General features: G+C 38.9%; 1 protein-coding gene across 5 annotated transcripts in view; it reads right to left on the bottom strand.

The window, feature by feature from the left end:
• The window catches only part of LOC116057982 (cadherin-2), a 151,937-nt gene that overhangs the window by 59,880 nt on the left and 73,836 nt on the right, over positions 1 to 18,221 (bottom strand). For all 5 annotated transcript variants that reach the window (XM_036004839.1, XM_036004842.1, XM_036004843.1 and 2 more), the window contains 2 exons: positions 9,687 to 9,806; positions 3,178 to 3,345 (listed from right to left, as the gene is read on the bottom strand). In XM_036004839.1, the coding sequence (XP_035860732.1) occupies positions 3,178 to 3,345; positions 9,687 to 9,806 (288 nt within the window). The remainder of the gene's footprint in view (positions 1 to 3,177; positions 3,346 to 9,686; positions 9,807 to 18,221) is intronic.

Genomic DNA, 18,221 nt, shown 5'->3' with positions numbered 1-18,221 from the left:
TAAATCTAACATGCTGGTTTCATTTTACAGTTTTTCTTTATTAAAGTTATATGTAGATGTGAACAGATTAATTTTATACTTATTTTTTTCAGTGTTTTTAGGGTGTGATTTTCAAACTGCAAGATATGAACTCTAATTTACATAATTAACAGTGTCTTTACAAGCTGTGACGAGAAAGTTTTAGTCACCGAGCTTTGATTTGGTCAGTGACAATGACACATTTACCTAGCTGATTAACATTAATTCTGAGTTGGCCAAACAACTGGAGTAGAATAAATTATCGGGCTGGGTTATACAGTATGCAGAAGGAGAGACATGAGGCAAAGATATTGCAGGAGCTGAAAGGGACAGGTGCCGGTGTTCGAAAATAAACTGGAAGTTAGTTATTGTAGTTTGGCTGCTGATTTGACCCGCTTATCCACACAGATCATGGAGGCTATCAAGGTACTTTAAAACAATGAACGCTGATTGCTGCAATTTGCAGCATAATCCACACTTCTTGGAGTTATAACTCAGTCCAATCGGAACACATACTGTAGACCTTATACACATAGTTTTCAGTATGACTTACACTTTCCGAGTCATTATCATTATCTACATTGCCTATAAATGGTAATAAATTCACTTAGAAATTATATTTTTTTAAAGGCTACTTAGAATTACAGAACTTGCCTGAGAATCATCCAGTTTTTAAGTTTTTTTCAGTATGAAAGTAATCTAGTGATAGTCATCGATGCAGTGCAGTCTATGGTGCAGTACAAACAGGAACTGATAATAGCTACTTTGGCATACTTTTGATGATGCTAATTTGAGGGCGGCCTCACAGTGTCAAAGAAATCCCTGATCTAGGTGATGGCTTCATGTCAGTTTTGGACAGGTAGCTAGCAGCTAGCTTGGCAGTTCTCGGTTGTAAATGACAGACAGCTGGCAGATAGAGTTGTGTGACAGTCATGTTAAACTTTAAAGCAACTGATATCATTATGCTAAGCTGATCATCTCCTGGGACTCTCCTGGGATTCAGAGATGTGAAGCAGTCTGTTTGGTCTAGTCTATATCCACAATGTTTCACTTCAGGATTTCACCCTTTTGGTGACCTTTTGCAGCGGCACCGGGCCTGCTGCCAGCGCTTAGCGCCGCCCAAAACGATTGTGATCGGTTTAAAGAAATGCCAATAAACCAGAGCACGTTTTTCTAACATCCCGGAATGCTGTGTGGACTAGCCAGACCCTCCTCCTCAGCGCTGTGGAGGAAGGTCTGGCAAAGCCAGTTTGGTCAGACAGTGACGCTAACGTCAACGTTAGCTTAAGCAGCTAAAACGCAGACCTGTCAACAGTATCATAAGGGGTTGTAAGTCAGATGTCATAGTTTTGTCGGACACCACTTAGATTAGTTAGTTTTATTCTGTCATACAACAATGTACTGTACAGATAACACACTATGTTAACAATGAATACAACACCACATTTAAATATAATGATTAGATTTGAATATTATCAAGTGATGTCAAGTATATGTGGGCTAAATTGGTCGATTTTCCAATAGAAATCTTTTCGGATTTGCTGGTTTGAACCCTGGGAGGATGTCAACAAAAAGCAACAGCATTATCTTATCTGATTCTATTCATGTGCAACAAACGTGTCTTGTTTAAAACTATGTAGAATGAAAGTACAAACTTTGAGTTTCATTTATTGAAAATAATTAACCATATTAAAATTGCGTACTGTTGCTCAGAAAATTAGACATTTTCCTCAAATTGTCTCAAAACTATGACTTTTCCCTGAAAGAAGTGATATACAGTATCTCTTGTTATCTGGATTTCAGTAATACTTTAATGGAAAAGTTATCTTTCCCATCAGCCCCTCTAAGAAATCCAAATGAAATGTAATTGTACAAAAGCAATATATTCCAGTGTCAACTCTTTTCACTTTAATTGGAATAAGGTCAGCAATTATCTTGGGAAAGACAGAGGCTTAGATGAGAAATGGCAGAAAGGATGACATGAAGTAAGGGATGACAAGAACACTGGCCATAAAGGCGGTTTTGGTTCTTCTATTCATTCATTAACAGGAGGACTTACTGGCCCATCCTTTTGAACGTAATAAAGGACACACAACCAATTCTAGAGCTATAACAAAAAAAACAAATTGATTATTTTCTGCCTCTAAGACACATCGGTGTACTCCATCCAACAACAGAGGCGAAAAAACACGGAGACGCCAGAGCAGAGCTGCATGGGGACCAGCTCACCAGCCTCCTTCTGGATAACTAAAAGAATGATTTACAATATAATGTCCAACTAGGACAATAATGTCTAATAATTCAACTTGATTACAATATCTTCATGACGACCAGTGGCCATTATGTAAATGACTCATTTGGTTCAAATCTTGTTTACACTAATGCAACAGTAGACTAGGCCACACGATAATTCAATCTAATTTATCAATAATATAAGTCACGCAGCTACACAGCTAGACCTTCTACATCTTTCCTCTACTTTCTGCACTATATAACTTCTGATCACAAACTTAAATTAAGTTAAATGTTACCAAAGAAGTTATTTAGAAAAGCCAATTAGGTTGGCCTAAATTGTGGTGCTGTCAGAATATTTCCTAATATGTGAAAGTACAGCAGGAGTTGGAAATAGTAGCTGATCTATCGTTGCAGAGGCGAGTGAAATCTATGAGTGAATGTTTGACGAGGCACTTTGCAGCCCTGCAGGAGTCTCCTCTGCCTGACTGCTGCTGTGAAAATCCTGGATGGACCTGCAGGTCATAAAGGTCTGAGGAGTCTTCTGCTTTCTGGTGCAAAACAAACACTGTGTTTATGCTGTGATGCAGCCTAGTGTTTGTTTTCTCACAGCGTTTTCCACATAATGAGTCTTAGAAAGTTCATACAAAGTCATTAAAAGTAATTTCTGTTGCTATACAGTGACTGACAGCTCACTTGATACTGCATTCTTCTAATGAGGTGAAGCCACACTGATCTGGTACTCCAAGCTGGGTAAAAAAACCCACAAAGTGTGGTTGGGGCTGGGGTGGGAGGTAAAACATACAATTACTGTACATATGTGTGCGTACAGAAAACGCAGCCTTCTATTATCTTGTGCTGCCTGTCTATTCTTGGTCTAGGCATTCATTCTCTGTGGGTGTCTATATGTGCTGCTGAGTAACTCACTCTGAGTGAAGCGTGGAGGGTTGTCGTTGACGTCAGTGAGTTTGACAGTGACGGTGGTGGTCCCAGATAATCCGCCCAGGTGGCCCCCCATGTCCTTGGCTTGAAGCAAAACCAGGTACTGGTCCTGGGTCTCCCTGTCCATGTCAGGTACAGCCGTACGCAGAATACCTAGGGAACAAACACACACAAACATTAGCATCAAGGGTGGCCATGTAGCATTTCAAGCAAAGGAAAATAAGGTTTTTACTGTGGCAAAACAACACCAAATTACCGTAATATATCTGTGAGGAACTAAAAGTGTTTTTTGATCAATATTTATAACTCAATGATTACCAGGCACTGAACCTTCTGGCTTTCTGTGCTCTATTTTGGAATAAAAGCTGCACATTGGGAATCTTATCCAGCTCTACTCAATATTTTAACTACAGATGTTTCATACCCATGAACAATATCTGATAAATGAATGAGAATAAATAATGATCTTCACAGAGTGTTGTTTTTTTCCCCAACAGTGGCGGCTATAGACGGCGGGTGCAGCTAATCCAGTTATACGGCAATAGCTTCACTTAATTGAGCCAATCAAATCGATTGTTTACCGTGCATAGACAGTTCGCTAAAGAGAACAACAGCGCGAGAGAGATGTGAGAGAGATGACAGCATGGAGCATGAAGCAACTCCCTGCTGCTTTCTGGCTACAGACTATCTGAGACAGTTTCCCCTGGTCTAACCAAAGTAGCACTACACACCTTGACAATGTTTGGATCGACTTACAGATGTGAGTCAGCTTTCTCCTCTATGAACATAAATTAAAACCAAGTACCTCCCAGACTTGCCAAAAAGAACCTACACATGTGCATGAGATAAATAAATAAAGAGAAAGGATTTTATATTTTATATATATATATATATATATATATACATTAGGGTGACCAGACGTCCCCGGTTTCCGGGGACAGTCCCCAGTTTTGGTGACCTGTCCCGGCTGGAGCTGTCCCCGGAAATGTCCCCGGTTTTCACTGTGACTGACAGACCCGAAATTGGAATGAAATAGTCGTGCACCCTACACGCACAGGCTCAAGACAGCCAGAGCAAGCCTCAGAGCTCAGAGATGTTCTAGAATCCCCATTTTACGATGCTAAAATTACTGTTTATCTACATGGAGTCTGGTGGGTTTAGCGAACGCAATTTCGCAGACTTTTTATTTAAAAAAGGATCTTACTCTTTAACAAAAAGATCGACCTCCTTAGAAATCCTTTCCATAATGTTGTCAGACACTTAGAATATTAATCTGAGTCTGTCAGTGGCAAAACGAGCACTTTTTTTAACGTAAATACAAGCGGCACAATTGACGTCCTATTAACTTACATTATAGCTTGTTTCGCCTTTGCTGATCATTGAATACTGGACCAATGTCAAATGAAAATATTTCCTCAATAGTTTTAATTGTATCTGATACTCAATGAGCTGTTGCAGAAACAAGCCCAGCGTGAAGCAATAAAGCAAAAGCTGTCAGATAAATGTAGTGCAGTAAACATTACAACATTTCCCTCTGAGGTGTAGTGGAGTACAAGTATGAAGTAGCAGCAGGGGCGATTCTAGGATCAGACCTTTAGGGGGGCTCAGCCCCTAATGAGAATGTGACACGGATATAATGCATGCAAAAGTGTTAATCTGCGACATGAAATTACCAACTTCTTCACAACCGCACTCCTGCTCTCCCTCTGACAGACAGAGACTCAGCCAAAGGGCCAAAATTATAATGTATTCTCATGTAAACTATTTATGTCAACACAGACATTTCTGTTAGCCAATGTATCCCACCATAATGTTTATTATATTGCCAGATTCCAGACAATCCCACTTACTTACATATATATATTTAAATCCCACTTACAAATATGAATATATATTTCTACTGGTATGCTTCCTAGTAACATTAATGCAAAAATATGAAGAAAAAATCTATTCAACCTGTGTGTGCATGGTTAAAATTCTGAAGTGCAAAATAGTTTAGTCTAACCTCTGAATTTCTTTTCGAAGTGCACCAGATTGATGCATTTAAATGTTAAAATAGACAAAATGTTCTCACAGACCTGGGGGCAGTGTCCCCGTTTTAAGTTTTACAAAGATAAAAACATTACCTTTTGGAGGTATTTATGCTTCTGAGCTGAAAATGTCCCCGGATTTTGTCTCAGAAATCTGGTCATATATATATATATATATATATATATATATATATATATTTTATTTAGAAGAGTCTGTCTTTTATTTTTAATTCTTTTTTTTATTTAATTTTATACTTTTTATTGATCCCCAGTGGGGAAATGACTTGTTTTTTACTTACTTTACTTTACTTTTAGTTTATTGTGCTAGGACAAATTTTCTTTATGGTAAAGATAGCTATTTGTTTATACAAGTTTAATGTGTCTGTATGTTAAAATTATCTTACTTTGAAAATTGACAATAAATATTGTAGGTGAAATTATATGGAAATGTATGTTGCTGATTTTATTTGATATACATGGGGGTAGGCAACAGGATGCAATTTACACATTATAAAATTCTTACTTTTGCTGGGAGAAAATTTTAGTAACTGGACCTCTTTGAATTTAACTGAATACCCCTGCTTTACAGTAGAGTGGTATCACATCTTTGTATCGTAATATCTTATCTCTTCACCAAGCATCTGTAGGTATAACTTCATAATAGGCCTACAAACCGTAACTAATGACCATATTAATGGTTATTAAATCATTATTATTACTTATTAATACTTTGTGGATCAATAACATGCCATTTGTAATAATTACTTTTGGTCCAGCATGTCTTGCTTTCTCTCTCAATCCAGCTCCTTAACTCATCAGCAAAGTAATGCACACCTTCTTTACAATTCTATACTTGATGGATTAGTGTAATGTAATGTAAAAAGCCTTTATTAATGACTTGCTAACACGTGTTAACTGCAAACCTGATGGCTGATTGTACTGTGACAAACCTCTGACCTTTTTCAGAGGCAACTGGATTAACTGTGTTCCAGTACAGATCGTCCTCACCCAGAAAACGACCGTATGGGTCGATTATGCAAGCAGCTCTTGACGACCCACAATTAGGTTTCTTGTTAGGCGGTGAACTCTCGTGGCTGTAGAAATTATCGTGAGAGCAAACTAAGAAGTGAGGTGATGAAAGTAAAGGTTGGGGTGGTGAGTGGGTCAAACAAACACAGAACTTTCCCTCAGGATACCGGGGTTCTTTATGCAATGTGAAACCAAAAGTCAGCTGTCATTTTAAAAGTAACCGAGACGCAATGACGTTATGTCACGTCCTCATTTTAGTAGTTTTATGTGACTAATTTTAAGCCAATGCCTGATGTTTTACTAATCCTAACTATTTTGTTGCCGAAACTTAGTTTCCATAGTTCCATTTGACAACATTTATTGCGTGTTTAAAACTGCAGTGACTGTCACATGATTACGGTCGTCTTTGGAAATTGACCTATAATGTCGTTAAGGTATGAGGATATGCTGTCCAGTAGTAAAACAACAAATCCAGCTGCCTTTAACTGGACACCCAAAGACATTGTGGACTGAGAATCTTAATAGACACCGTGACCTTTTATTAATGACTTTTAAACTGGAGATCTGACTGCTTATTATGAACTGAGAAAGTCACGACCCTTTATCAAAGGCTTCATCAAGACTGCAGTTATACATGTTTGTAAGTCATTAATAAAAGGTCATGGGTTTCATTGCTTTTCAATAAGCCATTTAGCCTGCAGTTGTGAGTTAATAAGTTAATAAGTTGTTATTTCATGGAGGTTGGTCCAGATGCTCTGCAGCTCTTCTCTAAAGGGTAACTGGTAAAACGATTCATTGGAGGGGTCTGGCTGATAATAAAAGAGAGTCAAAGTTACGGGGCAGCCAGATGGATTTCCTTACAACCGGGCAACCCCAAAGTTGTTCTTATGGCTAATTAGTTATAAAGCTGGGCCAGTAAATTAGGTTGATATATTAGCTGATAATGGATTATTGCAGATATATCAGCATCAAGAAAGTGTTCTTTAAAAAAACGTATTTAAAATATCATACATATCATTTTAGAATATTTTAAGCTTTGATAAGTATCAAATATTAATATTGTATCAGCCACAGAAATCTAGTTTCAGTTGGGCTATAATTACTGATTTATAAAGCAGTAATACATCATTTAGTAACTATCTAGTAACACTTTCATAACGTATGCCTTATTAGAAAGTGGTGCTCACTTATATTACTGTAGCATACTCATCCTCATTGTATTAATAGGACTGTAATGTATGTACTTAGTTCATGTAAACAATGCTGTCAGCAGCTCCTCGATCATTATCAATGGTAATAAAGTCCAGTTGTTGCTGTGTAAAAACCCATAGCTTCAGTTATAGTAATTGAAAGCTTTCAGTCTAATTGAGAGATGTAATTCTTCTTAGAATTCTTGGGCTTTTGAAGCCCTTTTAAAACCTATTGGACAAAGCACCATGTCATCACCATGGTCCTCATGTCCTCACCATCAGGCAAAAGACATGACTGCTTTTCCTGACAATCTGACAGTTTTTCGTACTTTTTGGAGACACCCAATTTCTATTTGACAGCGACAATATATTACTTAATGTCCCGTTAAAGGCACACAGCAACACTCACACACACACATACACACATACACACACACACACACACACACACACACACACACACACACACACACACACACACACACACACACATACACATATATAAACACAGATATGTGAGGAAGCTCATATGGGAAAGATAAATCACCTTATACCAACAGCCAGACATGCTGACGGAGCGTAAAATATTGTTCTGTATCTCACACTCTTTAACAGCACAACAAGACACATCACTTACACACATTCGACATCGATCACCTCCTCTGTGTAAATGACCTAATTTTGCTACATATGATTGGATGTTGCACATCAAGTGCTGGCTGCTCTCGCCCAACATCAGCGACAACACCGGCCTGGATGTCTTGGCAGCTCAAGGTGAATCACATTCACGGCAGGCTGTTTTGAATTCAAACGAACGAGCAGGTATATGTCTAGGTTTCTGAGCGGAATTCATAAGCAAACAAACTGAATATATGAGCAAATGTGCTCACCTCTGAGTGTACGGTTTTGAAAAAGACCTTTGGTGATGCAGCCAACGGGGAACGGCGTGATTGAGAAAAGGAGATAGACAGCGGAAAGAAGAGAGAAGAGAGCGGACACGTTCAGAATACTAACGCTCGTCTAATAGCACAGTGTCACAGCTAATACACACACTGGGTGGAATTAGGTTTATATTCCCTAATTAACATTTCAAAAAGCGCTGCAGCTCTCTTCACTTGTTGCAGAGGTCCTCACATGTCAAAGCAATCAATTACTAAACATTGACATTCAATGAGCAAAACACAAGTAGCGGCCACCTGTGACCCTTGTGGGCATAATAAATGCTCACATGCAGGCACATACTCCCACATTCACAAAAAAACAACTTCAGCAGCCTCATCGTGAGCTATATGCGAAGTGTTTATATGTCCGCTGTCAATCAAAGCAGCATCTAAAGCATCAGACAGTTAGAGCTCCATTTCCGAGTCAACCCAGCAATGATTTCCCCCCAAAGGCACAATGCTAAAAAAAAATAATCATAATAAAATTAAATAAATAAATAAAGCACCCTCCACTGAACAAAAACCTTTTTGCCCTTGGGTGACATGCTAGACACAAAGGCATATCAAAAATACACACAGCAGACAGGTCCTTTGTGCCCCCTGTAATCTGTCCTGTGTAATAGTTCACAAACCTCTGCTGACATCTCTCTTTGAACACATGTCTTTTTGTTTTTGCTTCATCCAGAAATAATAACATTAGGCTGTGTTTTGTGTTCAGGCCTTGGCAGCATGAATACATTTCTGCCAACTCATAGTGGAGCAAACCGGGGAGGGGGGACACTGGTAGAGGGGGAGATACATGTGTGTGTGTGTGTGTGTGTGTGTGTGTGTGTGTGTGTGTGTGTGTGTGTGTGTGTGTGTGTGTGTGTGTGTGTGTGCATTTGAGAGCAGGGTGTTTGAGGCGAAGGGTAAAGTTGAAATGGAAATGATGGATGACTAAGTGTGACAAGAGAAGAATGGATGCACAAGGGGGAAAAGTGTTAGTTTGAATGTGTGTGTGTGTGTGTGTGTGAGTGTGTGTGTGTGTGTGTGTGTGTGTGTGTGTGTTATCATGTCCGTCCATCCTCACATGCTCATCTGTGTGTGTGTGCATGTGTGTGTGTGTTCGAGACTCAAGCCTGAATTTACTTGTTGGCTCCTACAGTATGTGTTTGCACTGCAACATCTAGAGTATATTTGCTTTTCTGCAGGGTGTGTGTATTTGCTTCCTGACATCTGCGCATCTTACATTTCTCCGCCCATGTGTGTTATGTTGGGAACACATATACACACACACACTCTCACAGATATATAAACACACTCACCTGTCTGGGGATCGACAGAGAAGTACTGTTGGCCCTGCACCAGTGTGTACACTAGTTTGGCGCTGTTCCCATAAGTCGGGTCATCAGCATCTGTCGCTGTCACCTGGATTATAGATGTGCCTGCAGGGAGGAGAGACAAGAAAGGAAGCAAAGGAGGAAAAGGAGGAGAGTGAAAAGGGAGGAGGAAAGGGAATAAGAAAAAAGGAGAAAGAGTCAAAACAAGGCAGAGCTGGAGCTAAGTGGACAGACTGCACTTTCAGAGCATAAGAAACCTTTTTATCAAGACAACCTCCACTCTCCTCTCACTCATTCTTTTTCAATCTCTTTCAGACGGCAGTGTGACAAATACTTTATTCGGCCCCCCTGCACGCACCCTCTCCCTCTGACTCACTTCATTTCTCTTCATCTCCGTCTCCAATTCCCTTTAGCTCTCTCTCAATCGGACCGTCTGTCTCTCTAACAGCCTCCCTCTCACTCCCTTAAATATTCTTGCTACGGCTCATAGAGTGTCAATTTGGCAGGGACATTTCGGAAATTGTGAGCAAAAAAATGGAAATATACTAAATACAGTAAACACATTTCATATGTAGCGTATTCATATATGTCTATATTTATACAAGTGCAGGGAGACAACTTTGCCCAGTGGGACTTAAGCCAGACAAGATAGGAGGAAGAAGGGGATTTGTGGAAGCAGCTGCTACTTTATTTCTGATCAAAGCCATGACAGCATTACTACGGGGAAGATAGCGGGGAGCAGTGCATGAGATCCTCTGGTTGATGATCCACTACAGGTAGTTGAGAATCAGATGGGTTATTGTATTGACAAATGGCAGATGTAAAATCGGCAAAGATTGCACCAGAGAGCGTTCGATAACAGAGAGCGACATATTGTGTTCTTTCGGTCTATTTTATCAGCAGTATTTTTAATTTTGAAAGTACATTTGCTGGTAAATCGTGTGCACTTATACTTGAGTAAGATGTTGAATGTAGGACTTTTGTATAATGGATTACTCTTCTAGTTACTGTAAAAAAGCCAGTTCATTAATCATCCAAACCCCTTCATTTGCAGGTGAAACCAACGCCAGCACTCCTAGAGTATAATGCTGGTCATGAACCTCAAACCTTGATTTGTTGTTTATTAATATACAGTACATTCTGTATATAATTAGTATTAAGTAAAGTTAAACAGAGAGTAGGCACATTTTTCTTTACCTGTGTTTTCAGATGTTTGGTGATTATTTTTAATGCCTGCTCACTTTTGATTTCTAGCTAGCAAGAAAAAAAAACTATTACAGCACTATCTGCACTTTCTGTTTTTATTTCAAAGCACTCCATCACCTAATCAGCTTCGCTCACAGGCTGACAGACTACAAAGTGTCTGCTTATGAATCCCTTTATGTTTTAGGCTTTTCTATTATAGACAATGTAGATGCAGGGGGGCATACGCACATAAGTAGACAGAAATGTTTCTTTTGACAGGAGTAAAAACTAATCAGACTTAGGGATCAAACAGATTGGCTCTGAGGTTGATGCAACAAGTGCAAATCGGAAGCAAACCTATATAATTGGTATGCAGCCTGCCAGCTGTGCTATACAGCCAGTTACACTCCGCAAGGATCAAATATTCACACTGCCATGCTTCCATCTGGAACGCATGTTCTTACCATAAGACATCAATCCTCTAGGGATATATATATATATATATATATATATATATTTATATATATATAATATTTGTACTCAAGGTTAAACTTTAAATGTGAGTCATTTTCCCAGAATGCAGATACACATCTGGCAAGATGTTTATACCCAGTCGAGTGAAACCAACACAAAACACTTTGCAGACACAAATTTTAAGTGGGGAACTGGCTCAGTTCCAGCGCACCTTGCGTCAGTGTCTCATTGGCGTAGATGAGACACCCACTCCCCCCCCCCCTCTCTCTCCCTCCCCACCCTCGCCCTTAAATGTCTCATGTAACGAGCCTTTGATAGGATCCTCACAGCAGCGCTATCTCCCCAGTCACGCGTGCTGCAAAGCACCTTGGTAAATATTGAATCGTCAAGTAAATATTGAATCCATGATTGACTGAACAACTCAATCTGAAGACTGAGCTTCTAGGAAGAGCAGACGCTTATAAGGCAGCTGACAGGATTACTAAATAGTGCTCGTCTCCATCGCCCCCTCTCCATGAGCATGCTGCTGGCAGGGTCATTATTCTAATGTGAATTAAACAATTCCGTGCGGGAGGGGCCTTGATGTTTAGAAACAACCTATAAGAGGCAGATGTCGAGTACCTCAGGCCACATTTGCTGAACTTTTCTAAACTAATCAGTTTAGGCATGAATTATTTAAAATAATACCCTCTTTTCTGGTAAATTCAAAAGTTTTCCAGAAAGCAATTTTCCATGCTTTTAAAAGGGAAGGGTGCTCCACAAAGTAGAACCCATTTTCAAGAAGCAGAGCAGAGTTTAAATTGAGATTCGAGTACTTTTTGTACATACAAACTGTTTCCTACAGGCACTCTGCAGTCATGCTCTGAATTACAATCTCAGACAGTTATTGTCCATCCAACATCTCACTGCAATGAGCGCAAAAGTCCCCCCATCTCTGCCCTCATCTTTTTTTTCATTCCAAATCCAAGTGCTTCTGTCACACGGTACATGGTCTTTCTTCAGCCACAGAAATATTATCAGGTCACTGTGGCTGTGATATGCATCTCTGTCATAGCTATTTAAGTAAAAAAAATGAAATGAAAATAATTTCTTATTAAATTGGAAAAAGGGTAATTTCTCTTATTTGTACCTTAGTTTCTTTGCTTTCGAAGAATTAGCCCACTCTGTTCATATGAATTTAGTTGATAAATTGTATTGTATTGTATTGTATTGGGGTGTGACTATTATCTTATACACAGACACTGCCATACATCAATGTCAACAGGAAACAGGGCAGTGTTTAAACAGGAATTTCTAAACAGTACCCTTAGATTTAGTTTATATTTTCATGTTGTACAACTGAGTTATCCAGGATCCACTTTTGATGGATTTTAAAGCCGCCATATTATGCTCATTTTCAGGTTCATAATTGTATTTTAAGGTTGTACCAGAATAGGTTTACATGGTTTAATTTTCAAAAAACACCATATTTTTGTTGTACTGCAGCGCTCTCACTGCTGCAGATCCTCTTTTCACCTGGTCTCTGTTTTAGCTACAGAGTGAGACCTCTTTTCTTCTTCTTCTTCTGTACTATCTTTGATTGCACTCGCACATGCCCAGTAGCTCAGATGTAGATCATGTCAGCTAGCTAGCTCCATAGACAGTAAAAAAAGGCTGTTTTTACAACTTTGGTCAGTTACAAGGCAGGATTAGCTGGGAGACTTCTAAATGAAGGCGCACATGTAAGTAGTTCTTTTGTAGATTATGGTGAACTTGTGTGTGTTGTAGCAGTGCTTTGCTATTGAGAACGAGGTAGCATGCTAGCTTTAGCGTAACGCTACGAGCTAATGGTTGCGGTTAGCCTGCTCGTTTCGGCTTGTGACGTCACAAGCTCACCCAGAGACTGAAGGCAGGACACATTCAGAAACCGTATCTCACTCTAAACAGCATGGATGGATTTTTTTCAAAGTTTGTATGTGTGTGGAAGCACCAGAGACACAACATAACACCCCAAATCCCAGAAAGTGATTTTTTCATAATATGGGCACTTTAAGGTGTTTGCACCAGAAACCCACTTTTCTTATTTTACCATGACTGTCGTGGTGACTGACTTTGATCATTTGAAAGAATCCACCAATTCTGCAACAGTAAAAGCATTTCAGACCTTATTACCTCACAAACTAACAGTTCTATTTTACTGAAACTGGCTGTGAACACAAACATAGGTTTCAAGTGCAGTAGGTGTGACCAACTCATTTTTGGTTGTATGTGTAACGAGGCTAGAAATGTATGGCTACATGATTGGTAGGCGAAATGGATTATTCGCAGGTGGAGTCAGGGTAGGTTTTAGTTTTAGCCAATCACGACGCTAGCTCCTTATCCCATTTAAAAGCAGCTGACAGTTTCCTAATGAGCCGAGAGGAAACTGCTCTCCTCTGGAAAGAGCAGATCCCAAAGCAGCAACGCGGTAAACATGACTCGACTATGAATAGACAGCAGAATCCCTAATAGGCTGATTATGTCTTCTTTTTATGTAGTACAATACAAGCTGTTTCTGTGTGTACTTTTTATGCTCAAATGATTAAATGTATTGTATTCATTTAAGTTGTATCTGTGTACTTTACATTTACATGCACACAATCAAGCCACAACTGCAAGATAAAAACAATAGTCTGTTTAAGTCATTTACATGATTACATAACCTGGGAGCTCCCCATATAATAATATTAATAATAACACAAACTGTTCGGCCTGTGTATAATTACAAGCACCAAATCTCTTAAAGTAGAGACTGCAGATGGAGCGTATGCACTGTATCATTCCTGCTGCTGTGTGATGTCTACAGGTATTTAATCAACAAAAGGGAAAATACCTCATACATTCTGCAAACGGCTGTGGTGACAGTATTATTAAAAATCACCCATTAATCCAACCCATTACATAATCTGCCTGCATTGCATTTAAATTGTGTTCCAATTTGCATTTGATTTCTGGGTTTTTGGAAAGGCTCTGCGTGTGCACATTCACCAACTCCAGCCATGAAATTTCTTCTGTCTGGTCTGAGCAGGTGGAAACTGAGATGCAATTTCATGCCAAAAGAGTAATAAAATTGAACAGCACCGCTTGACCTGCCTGCTCCCAACAAAAAGTGCATTTAAAACTTCTACAAAAGGTATATACTTTATGGTGTAAGATGTATAATTTACATTCAAGATACATTCAACTTTATTTTTTGTAAAAGTTGGTTTAACGCCATATATCTCTGAAAATTCTTTATCAGGAATAAACCATCGTTTTCGAGGGGGTCCTTAGCGACATAAAGATATAGTACAATCACAGTTAGACACAAGAGTGAACAAAACAACAACAGCAACAAACAAACAAAGACAGAAAAAAGCATCATAATCAGCCAAACAGGCAATCATATTCGAGTTCTAGGCAGAGCAAGAATGAAATTGGATATTAGTAATAATATTGGAAGTGGTGGTTACAGTGTTATCATGGTGATGTAGAGTTGTTATGGACAAGTACAGTTGGATAAAATGGATCAAATGTTTACAGGTAGATTATTCCAATCTGAGGGGGCTTTAAACCTAAAGGTTTTCTTAGCTGTAGAGGAAGATACAGCAGGAACAGAAAAAAAGCTGTGTAAAGTGTTTTAAGTTGTAGTTAGAGGAAAAGTGTACCTTGAGCTGTTTTAAAAAATAATGGGGTAATTGAAATGTATACATTCATAAATAAACTGTAACCAATGCTGCTGTCTCCTTATTGAGGGTGATGATAAAGCAAATTGTTCATATATAATACAATGATACATTATATATATTTTATATCAAACATATATATCTATATACAGTATCTATATCAAACTCGTATACAAAACATTTTTATGAGACTGGAGACTGTAAACAGGAGGTAAAGCATATGGCCTAGATATAAAGAAACTATTGCAGTACAAATGTCCTTCACTTTGTGCCGCGTTTAGCTTGTAACTGCACTCAAAAAGCCTTTTAGAAATTATATGTAGGTTACAATCTGAAAAGGGCAGATCCTTGAATTCTGACATGTGCTATATGGACAAAGCTGTGTTGAAACTCTACAGAGGGGAATATTTCCGTTGCATCTCTCTTGCACCTGACAGCCAGTTTGCCAGATTTCTTTCATTAGTAAATGTTTGCACAGTTATTCTCAGACTGCCTTTGACTTTGCAAAAGTCTTCAAGCCTAAAGGGAAACATGGAAAAGATCAAATAGGCCTCCTATTAACATATGATACGGACACACATCACTGAGTTGTTCATTCATTAGACCTACAGCAGGTTAATCTCTGTGTTTACTTAATTATATTTCAGTATATTAGGTGCTATAATTTGGCAATCGCTCAAGGCACACAGTGTTGCTTGTTTTGAATACAATATCAGTTTGGCTCAATAAAATAAAACTGTCAAGACTACGGTATGAAACTGAACTGAATTTTACTGAATGCAGACCAGTCAAAATGTCAGCCTATTTCATTTTACAGATGAATTCTCATCTTGTGTGTATAACTTCACCTTGACTATAACCTATGGCTTATAGTCAAGGTGAAGTTAGCTGTTGATGAAAATTTGTACGTGCTTGTGATAATTTACCATACCAGTTTATGTGAGAATAGGATGATTAATTGCTATTAGTATCCTAACACTTTATTGTATGTATACATGAGTGATATTATTCTATTTGTGTTTGTTTGATGCAATAAGGTCCCTGAAAACTCCAAATGGTAACACTTTATAATGAGGGTACATGAATGATTATGAATTAATGCATGACTTTATGTATGAAAAAGCATGAATTTATTCATGTAGTAATTCATTAACTATCAATAATATAAAAGGATTAATAGTATCTAATGCATGACTTAATGCAGGAACACTATGTAAATTAATGCCTTAATTGGTGCATTAATTATCATATTGTTTCTGCATTAAGTCATGAGGTACATGAGGTACTATTAATCCTTGTACATTACTGATAGTTCATGGAGTATTACATGAATGATTTCATGCTTTTTCATGCATGAAGTCACAAGTCATCCTTCAAATCTTAAGTATTTTTCTATAACTTTGAATATTCATGACTAAATGAGCAACACCAAAATTGAAGAAATATCTTAAGGCATTTTTTATTGGGTGAGGCTATTTGCACCCCTGGTACAATTAGCAGTGTATGCTATTCGTACCCTGGTGCAATTAGAAGTGCTATTCATACCCTGGTGCAATTAGAAATGAATGCTATTCGTACCCCGCCGGTACACACAGCAATGTGTTCTATTAATACCCCGTCTGGTACAAATATCAATGTATGCTATTTGCACCCCTGTGCATTTACAGTACCTTGGCATATATTTACACACAGTTATCCATACTACTCATGTATTACACCTTTTTGGAATATTATCGCCCTGACATTCTTACCCTAACCATAACCAATCCCACTCCTCTTACCTAAACCTAACCAACCCAAACCAGAGCAGGCATATTCATGAGTCTTCCCCTACCACCCTGCAAAAAAAATTTCACGTTCGCGGGCCCTAACTTGCGCAATTGCATGCAAATGATCCAATCCAAAATGAAAAAAATAAGATCGTCTCACGGGGGAATCAAACTCCGGACTCCCAGACCAAAAGTCAGTGCTCTAACCACTCACCTAGCAGTTCTTACAAGAAGTTATACAACTGTTTACCACTTGGTGTCTTCAAGCCTCGGTTGCTAGGTAACCATACTGTATACAAAAAATAGGTACTAACTAACAAACTGACGGTTGTATGCTTTCACTGAAGACAGAAAGCGTAACTGTAGTATTCATTTTCCGCTAGAAATTCAATTGTTATAATCTTTAGAGAAAAAACTTTCCTAATATGACAGTTTCTGCAGTCATGGAAGATGAACGTCCGCCATGATTTCGGTGCACGCGAGCAACGTGTTTTTGTTGTTACGTCACAGGGTGTGAATAGCTCAGCTGTGTGGCCGAGGCTATTCGTACCGGGGGTGCAAATAGACAATCCATTTTTTATTTAACAGACAAAAACTCATCCTAATTTGCAGGACAGTGTGGGTGTGGTTTGATCACATTTGACTGCCAGTAACCAAACAACCTCACGTTTAATTTGCTCTGGCATATTCTATATCAACAACGTTTCATTTCCGGAATTGTTCAGGTGCCACCGGAATTTCCGCCGGATGTCCCTCATTTTGACCAAATGTCCGTCACTTTCTTTGTGTTGGCATTTTAAACTCTGGTCGATTTATGAGGACTATACTGTAGTTAACTGCTCCTCAGATCTCTGCAGGGTAAATCCAGACAGCTAGCTAGACTATCTGTCCAATCTGAGTTTTCTGTTGCACGACTAAAACAGCCTTTTGAACGTACACATGGTCCACCAAAACAAGTTCCTTCCCGAGGCTATTTTGCAGCGGCACCGTTGCTCCGGCGCTTAGAACCACCCAAGACGATTGTGATTGGTATAAAGAAATGCCAATAACCCAGAGCACTTTTTTCTCCCTTCCCGGAATGCTGTGTGGACCAGCCAGACCCTCCTCCTCCGCGCTGTAGAGGAAGGTCTGGCAATGTGAGACTAGCTCAGACAGATACATCTGGTCCATCGCCAGCTCAGACAGATTTCCAGCCTGCCAAACCCTGGTGGGGGCCAATCACAACCGTTTATCTCATATGGGGCAGGTTTTAGACAAGGACTGACAACCTGCGGCCAATCAAAATTCAGGAAATTCTTTTTATCAGCTGCAGTAAGCTCTGCAAAGTTGTTTAGATATCAGAGGCAGTATTCAGACTCCATCTTTAGTTAAGTAAATAAACTCTCCCTCACAACTTTATATTCTGAAAA

Source organism: Sander lucioperca, chromosome 9, assembly GCF_008315115.2.
Source record: "Sander lucioperca isolate FBNREF2018 chromosome 9, SLUC_FBN_1.2, whole genome shotgun sequence".
NCBI lineage: Eukaryota > Metazoa > Chordata > Actinopteri > Perciformes > Percidae > Sander > Sander lucioperca.
This window is presented reverse-complemented; position numbering and strand designations above follow the sequence as displayed.